At 45.3% G+C, this 11,372-nt stretch overlaps 1 protein-coding gene across 1 annotated transcript; it reads right to left on the reverse strand.

The window, feature by feature from the left end:
• Positions 1 to 3,468: 3,468 nt before the first annotated feature.
• On the reverse strand, positions 3,469 to 11,001 carry Rad51d (RAD51 paralog D; the record flags this gene model as incomplete). Its single annotated transcript, XM_046456104.1, is given in 7 exon segments — positions 3,469 to 4,694; positions 4,856 to 5,023; positions 8,521 to 8,591; positions 8,701 to 8,791; positions 9,917 to 10,012; positions 10,548 to 10,682; positions 10,920 to 11,001. Coding segments are annotated over 7 exon segments (727 nt in total), but the record flags the coding sequence as incomplete, so codon positions are not given.
• Between the last annotated feature and the right edge of the window lie 371 nt (positions 11,002 to 11,372).

Here is an 11,372-nt window from a genome sequence, read left to right on the forward strand (position 1 = left end):
TAAGGCAGGAGGGTTGTGAATTCAAAGCCAGTCTTAGCAATTTAACGAGGCCCTAAGCAACTAAGTGAGACTCTGTCTCTAAATAAAATACAAAAAAGGGACTGGGGATGTGGATCAGTGGTTAAGTGCCCCTGGGCTCAATCCCCTGTGCCCCTCACTGTGCCCAAAAGACGCCAGGGAAGAAAAGGGACTTGAGTGTTACTCAAGGAGTCCATATGTGCTGCAACTAAAACACCTGTTCCAAGATTGGTGGGAAACACTAGAGGTGTTTGGGTTTTGTTTAGTTTTATGGGGGTAGGGGGGTTGGGGGGTGGTATGGTGCCAGGGAGGGAACCCAGGGCCTCATGCATACTGGGCAAGAATTCTACCAGAGCCACCTACCCTCCAAGTTCTAACTCAGTGATAAAATAGGATGATAGCTATTGTTGCTTCTACCTACAGAATACTGGAAGTTAATCTAACCAGTGCAGTAGATAAGAAAAAATGTTGAAAAGCATTCAGAAAACTTTTTTTTATTTGTCCTGCTGTGTTGAGAATTGAACCAAAGGCCTTATACATGCTAGGCAAGTACTCTACCACAGAGCTTCATCCTCAGCTCCCAGGGTCCCCTTTGATTCATTATATACCTAACTCTAAAAGGAAAATAAAGGGCGAGGGGCTGGGGATACAGCTCAGTGGTAGACTGCTTACCTAGCATGAATGAGGCCCTGGATTTAACCCTCAGTACCACAAGAGCCTTCTCTAATGCCCATTTTCCACACACAAAATTGCAGTTGTAACTCTACCCAGACAGTTCCATGTTAGAACACAGCAAAAACCTAGAGGGATATGCATCTAAATCCCTTATCTCCTCCTGGCTCATGTCTCAGGGATGCAAAGCCCCGTTGTTTTTTATTCAGCTTTATTTCCCCCTAAACCTCCACTTCTCTTTAATACTAATGATATCTGCCTTCTCCGAGTGTTTGTCACTCTCTCTTCCCTAGGGAAAATCAGAAAAAGCTGATAAAGTAGATCTCTGATCCAGAGTTTTATGGTGAGCTAAGCTGAAAGAGGTTGGGATATATGCAGCCTTTGCTGCTACCATGGCAAAATATGAAAAAGAATTTTGTTAAAACACTTGCATACTTCTAGCTGAAGGCAATGTGAAGTTGGGAAGAAGTGGGTTAGGCATCAGATAGATTCAAGTTTGGAGTCCTGTGCTATCACTTATTGGCTTTACATCACTGAGCTCTCACTTACCATCTGTAAGATAGAAAGATTCCCTGTGTCACACAGCTGTTCTAATGACACCATGAGTCACGTGTACAGGGCCTGAACAAACATAAGGGAGCCTGGATGAACTTGCCCTCTAGACTATGGCAGGCCCACCCAATGTCTGATTCCTCTACACTCTCCCTCCTTTCCAGTAGGCCACAGCATTTGCTTCAGGAAAACCCACCCTCAGCCCCAGCTCCAGGGCTATTTCCTGGCTGATCTCAACCAATCACAGCAGCCCCACTTCCTCTGCCAGTTACTGAAATAGACATGGGTGCATGAAGCAATTCGACTAATCAGATACAGAGTAAGTCAGCTTTGGTTAGAAGGAACTTCTGCATTTTCCTTATTCTTCAAAGGACAAAAGTAGGTGATCCCTTTCCTGCTTGTAGATTTTGTCATATCTGGATTGATGCTCAGAGTGGTATCAATCCAGAGGGCAAGTTCTTTTGATGAGGGCAACAAGCTTTAAGACAAAATACAAAACGAGAACAGAGCGGAAAGGCCCTCTGCTACCAATCTTGGACTTCACATTATCAGAGATGAGTGACCTTGTTGATGCATCTTTAAGCCAAGTTTTAAAACTTGCAGTGCAATGTGGCCTCAATAATACACAGAGGAGTGGGATGTAGCTCAGTGGGAGAGCACTTGCCTAGCATGCGTGAGAACTTAATCCCCAGCACCAAAAAGAGGTGGTAGGTGGGGGACTTCTGCCTGACAGTCTTTAGTTCAAGTGCCATGCCATCAGTGCTAGCACATAGTAAGAACTTAACATTAATTCCATCTTATTTCAAATAAAGGACATACCAGTCTCCTGTAGAGGGTTGTAAAAAGTGACTATGGGAACTTAATGACTATCTAGATCAAGAAGACATTCCTGCATTCCTCCTTGGCCATCTTTAAAATGTGTTTAATCCCACTCATTTCATAAGCACCCATAAAATGGAAAAATAAGAGAAAAATTGACAGGGAGCTCTTGGAGTGGAGCTTGGGCTCCTGGGCAGACACATGAACAGAAAGTATAGGTGACTAGTACAGGGGAGCTATTATGAACATCTAGCCCATGATTGGGACATAAGGGAGGATGTCAGGGTGGGTATGCATCAGGCACTGTGAGGGAAAGGCAAAGGCATGCACGTAAGCCAAGGGAACAAAAGACTCCCTGGCAGGAGAACCCACCTGCTGGAGGCCTTTTAAGAGCCTGCAGTGTGGTACAGCCAGGATGGAGAGTGGAGCAGCATGCAGGCAAGACAAAGGCCTGGTCTAGGAACAAGAGCCAAAGGGATAAAGCAGGCCACCCAGGTGCCAGCAGCAATGCTGCCTGGTGGCCTGGAGTAGCCAGGAATAGAACACTCTCCCATGGCTAGTGTGAGCACCTGGGCAAAGGCTGTGCAGCTCAGCTGCAGCCATGCCCCAGCAGAAACACAACTATGAGGCTGGAAACTGCAAGGCCCCGTGGGGATAGCAACAGTCCTGACCTATGAACTAAGAGTCCCGGTGCAAGCCCTTGTTCTGCCCTGGGACTGCCACTTTTCCTTTAAGCCCCAAGTTCTTTTATAAATGACACCATGGGCCAGGTGATCTTTATATGCCCCTCAAACTGCACTTTTCGAGGGTTCTCAGTCAGGTAGGAAGTACCTAAACTCACACAGGGAACAGGACAAGTCTGCCCAGGACAGAGGGGGCAACCAGGCCCCCTCGAATGCCAGCTTCAACTGACAAGTAGCATCTGTCTGTAGTGCTGCACTGAGGAAAAACTGCAAAGTACTCCAAGTTCTACAGAAAAGAGTGGCTGCGATGGCTGATGATATCTGCCGTGGGCTCTGGATGCCCAAATGGCACCATAAAGGGCAGGGCTATGCCATTCCTAGCTTAATGCAGTGCTTCTTACTATGACTCCAGGAAAGTGCCAACCAAAATGGTGTAAAGATTCTGAAGACTGATTTTGTCCTAGGGTCTTCTGTGGGATCAAGAATCAGGGTTTAGATTCACCAATCCTGTCCTCACTCAGACACCCCTGTGCAGGCCTGCCGCTCATTGCTCATCCTCCCTGCTTGTTACTATCCATTTCAGTCATCACCCATAAATGTCTGTATCTTCTAAGTGTAACTCTGACCCCCTTTTCCTGCACCCAGGACACAACTGATTACACAACAGATTCTCTAATCAAGAAGAGTAACCTTTAAAAAAAATGTGATGAGTACACAATCCTGATCATTTCTCTACTTCATCTTTTATTTTCCTTCCCCTGGCATGATCCTCCCCTCCCAGACAGGGTTATAGCTCTCAGACGAATGGCCACGGTAGTGGTATCAGATGAGGGGGGGCGGCTTTATTTCATACACTAAGGCACAAAGCTGTGGTACAGCTGGCAGGAAGAGGTGTAATTATATTGCATCTTGGAGCCACCAGCAATGAATTTCTGCATAAAGGACTAGGTTTGCCATGTATTATTTACACTAGCATCAATTTTCCCAGCTGGCTGTATTTATTGTGCAAATTCTCCTGTCTGTTTGTGGGCAAGGCCACGGTTCAGCACCTCTGGTTACTCTATACTGTGGAAGGGCCCCAGAGGGCACCATGCATATTAAACAAGTGGCTGGATTCACCAGGAGCAGGTCATTGCCTTCCTTCTTGTTAAATTATATCCCTGGGACAGCAGCAAGCTCACATTCTAGTCATGGTGATGCATGCAGGTGTGTGAAACCAAATCAGCAGGAGCAAAGGAATAATCATTCTTTGGGGGCTTTACTGGGAGAAACTGAAAAACAACCTTGGGGGGGGGGTGATTCTGGAGCTCAGGGAATTGTCTTTTACATATATTTTTAAGAGCAGGACCTAGATGAAGAATTGTTTTTGCATTTATGAGGTTATTTCCATCCAGTAACTCAGAGGCAGCTGATGGGAAAGGAAACCCATCCTACAGATGGAAAAACAGAGGCAAAAAAAAAGAGGAAGAGAGGGAGGCAAGCTAGTGGCTCTCTGGCCCCATCATTGTGCTAGGACTGAGCACAAGATCTGATGGCGATACACAGGAGTATTCTTCCATTTACTAGTATGGCCTCTGCAGTGATGCCCAGGGTGAACTCAGCTTCCATTGGAAATATAGAAAGTGGATGCAAAGGGAGGAAATGTGGCACCAGCCTGGACCTGTGCATCCTCCACGGCAGCTTCCTCTTGGCCTGTGGCTCTAAGAGTCTCCATAGAGAATGAAGTTTAGGAAACTGAGCCGGTTCTTTGGGCCAGTCTGGGAACTTCTGCAGTCCCAGGTGCAGGCTGGCAGTAAACAGCAACATTACTAAGAAGGAAAGGTAGGGGGCTGTGATGCCTCCTCCTGTCCCAATCAACAGCATCAGTCATGTCTGCTCTCCCTGAAACACTGGGCTCTGCTCTGGAGTCTCCCAGGTCCCAATGTCCACCACTTCCTGGAACCCTGTTGGCTGGAAGAGGAGACAGAGGGAAGGGTAAGTTGAGTTAAGCAACCCACGTGAGTAGACCTATTCCACAGTTTCAGCATCAGAGAATTCAGTAAGACACTTGTGGGCATGGAAACCTCCCTCCAGGGCCCAAGATCACTGGCGCTCCCCTGGGGCTGGTTCACCTGACGCGGAGACTTGGTCAGACACACTGTGCGCTGGCTGCTGCCTGATGCTCCTGTACCCTCAATGATGTCCAGAAGAATTCGGGTGCTGGGCACAAAGCTCCAGGAACGTCCAAGAGCAGGTTTGAACTTACCACTGTCCCTGTCCCGGGTCATGTGGTTGGTCACCTGCAGAAAGGCTTATAGATCCATAATGCTAGTACAGAGGACATCTGCTCCTACTGCTTCAATTTATAGATGAGAAAAGTGAGGCCTGGTGTGGACAGATGACTCCCCCAAGGCTCTATAACTTCATGGCAGGTCTGGGACTAGATCATAGGGCTCCTGACCTGGACCCAGCTCTCTCTGCTAAAACCTTCAAGCCTCAAGCCTAACCCCCAACTAGAAGGCAATGTGGCACCTGTTTGGGAAAAAGCAGTGCTAGTCACACTTTCCCATAGGGAAGTTACTGGTGGGCTTGCAGCCACTATACCCCCAACCCAGCAAATGGGCATCCAGAGACCATGTCCACCCAGCCCTTTGTAATATACCTGTGTGTTTATGGGGGCAAGAGGAGTTCTGTCTTTTTTTTTTTTTTTGGTGGTACCGGGTATTGAATCCAGGGCATCAGGCATGCTAGGCAAGCATTCTACCACTGAGCTATGTCCCCTGCCCTGAGAGAGTCGTCTGGTTTGATACCAGGGGCACTTAATCACTGAGTCACATCACATTTCCAGCCCTTTTTTAAAACGTTAATGTGCAAATATATTTCATACCCAAATTCATACAAGATGATTCAAATACTAGATGTACAATGATCTGTGACTGACTAAACAGATACATAAACAAGAAAGTTACAAGCACAATGCAAGCATGAAAAAGCTGTTGAATTCCTGTTTTAAAACTGACTTTTCACCTAAACTACAGTTTCTGTGGCCCAAAGCAAAGTATAAATGTATCTGTATATGTTTGGGAAATAAACAGTTTGACCTGTATTGGTCACTTGTGCTCTGATGGGGGACAGAAACCCTGTTTATTCACAGAAATATTTATAATATTCTTGATATTATTCATTTATATCTAAGTGGGGATCATAAGCAAATATTTACATGCTAAATCATACCTTTCTTATCATTAACAATCAAGCCTTTAAAATGTGACCTCAGAAATACTTTCGAATAACATGAAGAACAGCTAAAAGGACTGATATGAAAACAAGGTGTAGTGGTCCACATCTGTAATTCCAGTTACTTGTGAGGCTGAGGCAGGAGGATCAGAAGTTCCAGCTTAGCCTAGACAACTTAATGAGACCTTATCTTACAATAAAATTTAAAAAGGGGGCTGGGGATGTGGCTCAAGCAGTAGCGCGCTCTCCTGGCATGTGTGCGACCCAGGTTCGATCCTCAGCACCACATACAAAGATGTTGTGCCCGCCAAAAAACTAAAAAATAAATGTTAAAAAATTCTCTCTCTCTCTCTCTCTCTCTCTCTCACTCACTCTCTCTTTTAAAAAAAAAAATTAAAAAGGGCTGGACGTGGGGCGGGGGATGTGGCTCAGTGGTAGAACGCTTGCATAACATGTTTGAGGCACTGGGTTCTATCCTCAGTACCACATAAAAAAACAAATATAAATAAAATAAAATTATTTTAATAAGGGGGGTCCAGCATTTTTTATTTTGAGATAGGATCTCAATAAGTTGCTTAGGGACTCACCAAGTTGCTGAGGCTGGCCTCAAACTTGAAATCCTCCTTCCTTAGCCTCCCAAGTCACTGGGATTATAGGCATGCACAGCACAAGTTTTTGAATAGGAGTCCTAATCTGGCGGATCGGCTCCCATAGAGGCATGCAAGTGTGACAGCCCCTAGAGGCTAGGGCTTGTTCATCACTGAATCCCTACTGCCTATTCCGGAGTCTGGCACACAGAAGGTGCTTACAGACATCCAAAAGCCAGGAAAGCAAGGCCCCAAGAACTTGTATTTGAATAAAAGGATAGGAAAACAGATCCTTCTACACTGCCAGTGAGAATACAAATTAGTATCACCTTCCACAAAATGTGGAAATGTTGCCTCTAGACATTTATTTATTTATTTGGTCGGGGGGTACTGTAGATTGAACACAGAGGTGCTTAACCACTGAGCCATATCCTCAGGCTTTTTAAAAATTTTATTTAGAGACAGGGTATCACTAGTTGCTTAGGGCCTCACTAAGTGGCTGAGGCTAGCCTGGAACTTGTGACCTTCTTGCCTCAGCCTCCCAAGCCACTGAGATTACAGGTGTGTGCCACCGTGCCTGGCCCATGAGTTATTTTTCATGGGCCCAGAATTTCAGTTTTATAAGATGAAAACAGCCATGGAGATGGACAGTGATAAGGGTACATTACAAATGTATTTTATACCACTTATCTTAACATAATTTTAAAAACTGGGAAAAACATGCATAGCTCCTAGGAAGAATGTGAGTTGAAGGCCACCACAGTGAGAATCCATCTAAAAAAAAAAAAAAAGAAAAAGAAAAAGAAAAACCTGCTAAAAATGACAGTCTTAAAGATCTATGTAAGAACAAGGGAGATGGACTGAAATGGTTATTTTTTATGGTTTCTTAAACAAGTTTACTTTAGTTAGAAGGTTAGTTAAAAGTATAACTATAGCCGGGAGCAGCAGTGCACACCTGTAATCCCAGCAGCTTGGGAAGCTGAGACAGGAAGATCGTGAGTTCAAAGCCAGCCTTGGCAAGGGTGAGGCGCTCAGCAACTTAATGAGACCCTGTCTCTAATAAAATACACAATTGGACTGGGGATGTGGCTCAGTGGTTGAATGCCCCTGAGTTCAATTCCTGGTAACCCCTCACCCTCCAAAACAGTATAAGTATATATGCAAAGAAAAAAGATTTTATGGAGATAAAATAATTAAGTTTCTGTGGATATGGAGATTGATTACAAGTTTGAATTTTATATTTAATTACTTTTTAAATCTTCCTATGAGAAGCATGAAGACTTTAAAAACTGCTTCTAGCCAGGCATAATGGTGTATGCCTGTAATACCAGTGACCTGGGAGGCTGAGGTAGAAGGATAGCAAGTTTGAGGCCAGCCTCAATAACTTAGCAAGACCCTAATCTCAAAAAAATAAATAAATAAATAAAACAGAAAAACGGATGGGATGTGCCTCAGTGGTAGAGTGCCCCTGGGATCAATTCCCAGTAACAAAAAAAAAGAAAAGAAAATAAAAAGAAAGAATGAAAACAAAAAAACAAACTGCTTCCTAAGCAGAAAAAGTTACTTTAACAACAAAATGATCCATTTATAGGAAAAACTGGAAAAGGGAAAACCATAGGGACAGAAAAATTACGAGGTTGTCTGGGATCAAGGGACCTTTTGGCAGTATAACAAGATTGGATACAACTGTATTTATTAGTCAAACTTCAAACAAGGAAGAGCTACTCTATGTAAATTAAACCTCAATAAACATGACTTAAAAAGAGAAAAAGAAAAACAAATTGGTTCCTAATCCTCCTCGCTACTAATGGTCCAGTTTCTTCCCTTTCAGTCCAGAGCTCCAGCTGACCTGGGGAAATTGGGCTATATCCCTTTCCTAAAGGGTTTACTCTGGGTTCAGAGCTGCCACTTAAGGGAAATGAAGAGTTAGCTGTAACTGGAAATTAAGTTTGTAGGCTGAGCCTGTTCCTCACCACCACTGCCATGCTGAGCTCCCGGGCCAGGGTCTTCAGCTCTCGGGCCAGCTGCATCATCAAGGCCAAGCCTGGGGGAGGAGAAGAAGAGGACAAGGGATAGGGCTGGCCCGGGGCCAGACTCCAGAGCCAGGAGATGAGGGTCCGTCCGCTCCCCTCAGGCTCTGCCACAGCACTCACCATCTCTCTGCTGACCTCCCAGAAGTGGGGAGACCACTGCAGTGACCGAGTCCACAATCACCACCTTCACAGTCCCCGAAGAACACCTCACCTGGAGGGATTTGGGGGAAGCAGCCACCATGAACCAGTGGCCTCTTGGGCAGGGCACCTGTTGCAGGACAAGCTTGCACATCCATCAGAAGCTAGTCAGAAACAACCTCTCCATTCCAAGTAAGCTGCACGGGCATCACAGAATTCCAGCAACGCTTTCCTCGACCCAGCTGGGTGCCTAACAGACTTCACTGAAGACTTGGGTGGGCAGAGGGGGTTTAAATCACAGGATGTGGCAAATGCTCCTTCAGAAATTCCCATTCAGAGGACTGTGGTCGGCTTTGGGTTCTCTCACGTCCTGTCTCCCACCAACCATCCTCTTAGGACCTTCTCCTTTTCTGACTCACTCCTCATCTCTCTCCTGCTCACTTCCACCCCAAATTCCCAACTTCATTCATTGAAGAGTTTGCTTTCTCTTTATTTCACTGCCTCTTTCTAGATCATTCCTCTAAAGCCTCCTTTCCCATAGCTAAAGTGGTTCCAAATAAAGACAGCTCTTTAAGAAGAGCTCTGATGCCATCTTTCAAACCACAAGCATTAACATCCTCCTGGTTTCTTGGGCCTAGGTTGTGTTCCAGGATTCCTTTCTCTTCTCCCTTACTTCTTATATTCTGATTCTGTTTCTACAACACTGGCCTGAATGTGGATGTCGATGTGTGAAGAGAAGACACGTGAGGGTATAGCAGCCACTTAGCAATCATGAGGGGACGAACAAGAGAATCAGACACACAGCCTCGTGCCCTCATGTTCTGGAGTGGCCAACCTCCATAACTCTTGTGAGATAATTAGATGTCCTCAAAGTTCAAGTCTGTCAAACAATCTCTATTACTTGCAGCTGAAATCATTCCTAATTGGTTTTAGTGAGGAATGCAGAGATGAAGAGACAAATACAACATAATCCTTGTATTCAAGGACATTATTGTTTAGCAGGGATGGGGAATAGGTAAACAATAAAGCATATGAAATAAGTACTAAGGAATTCCACTTTGGGAGTGGCACACACAGCTGACATCATCAGATTGTACATATGCATTCTCAAAGAGAGTCTGTAGTAGGACACCTGCCCACATACAGATGGTACCTGGAGAGCTGAGTAAAGCAGGGAAGGGCAGGACAGAAGCCTCACCTGTTGGGTCACAGTGCCTCGGAGATCCTGCAGCACATCCAGCATCTGAAAGATGTCAAATGCATGCACCACCTGGATCCTCTGGAGAGCTCTTGCCTGTAGGGGTGGGAGAAAAATGTAGAGGCTTGGGATAAGATGGATCAGGGGTCTGAGGAAGGTGATGAAGAGGAATTATAAGGCTAAGAAGGGGAAGAGGCACTCAGACACAAACACTCAGGTCCAGAATGGCAACCTGGTTTTGTCCAAGGGGCTAGATCTGCCTGGGTATTGAACTGTAACATATTTGCAACTTGGTGGGAAAGAGATACAACTGATTGATGATATCTGCCATGGGCAAGAAATGGGCTGGAAACAGATGTTGGGTGATTGCCAGCTCTGATTAGAATATGCAAGGAGTTGGGAGGGATTCCTGGAAGAACTGTCCCAGAGGCATGCAAGCTGGGAAAATGACACTACCAGGGCAGGCTTAAGGGACACAGGAAGTTATCAACAGAACCTCAAATTTCAAAGCAAGAAATGACTGTTCATTGAAACAGCCCACATTTTTGCAGTGTAAGGGACATTAGGGTCTTCTAGTCAAGAGTCTAGTTCTAGTTCCTGTGAGCAGGAACCCAACTGTCCTGCCCCTTACCTGTTCCTCTTCATCCTGGGTCCTAGGTTGAAGTAGCTGGAGGAGGCGGGAAGCTGTCAGCCCTCCATTAGAATCAATGTATAGGACGTTCTGCTGCAGGCCATGGGCCACATTTGCAGCCACACAAAGACATACCTTAAGAGAGAATGGGCCATCAGGTGAACCTGAGCCCTCAGAGAGGGAAGGTCTAGAAACAAAGCTCATTTTGTCCAGATTTCAGAGGCAAAACCACCTAAGTCCAAGCCCACCTCTCATCACCCATCTTGCCTCTTTTGACTCCTGAACCCATGAAGACACTGGTGGAAGCTCCCCACAGATCCAGGACTAGGCACCCACCTCTACCAGTCTTCCTGGCTGCTGCCTCATACACACCTGGGTTTTGCCACTACCTGGGCCTCCTACAATTTCAGTCACTTCTCCTGTATACAGACCAGCATCAAGCAGTTTGTCCAAGCTGATGGTAGAAGAGAAATCAATCATGAGGTTGGGGGTAAAAAAGAAAGACCTTCCTTCCAAGCACTGGTACTGTTCAGAGATGTCCCAGTCATCTCTGGCCAGGAGCTCCTCTCTCTAGCAGAGCAAAAGCTTTTAATTTTTATTAGGTCCAATTTATTATTTTTTTTGACAGTGCTGTGTGAAATTTTTTAATGGATCATACTTCTAGTGTCAAGTCTAAGGCTTTTGCCTAGCCTCAGATCCCCAAGATTTTTCTAAAAGCTAAATAAATTTATGTTTTACATTTAAGTTCATAATCCATCTTTAGTCTTTTTCCCCCCTTTTTTTCTTTTTTGGTACCAGAGACTGAACCCAAGGATGCTTAACCAA

This window comes from Marmota monax, unplaced genomic scaffold (assembly GCF_021218885.2).
Source record: "Marmota monax isolate L192 unplaced genomic scaffold, Marmota_monax_Labrador192_F-V1.1 WCK01_AAM20220418_F8-fsc00317, whole genome shotgun sequence".
In the NCBI taxonomy this organism is placed as follows: domain Eukaryota; kingdom Metazoa; phylum Chordata; class Mammalia; order Rodentia; family Sciuridae; genus Marmota; species Marmota monax.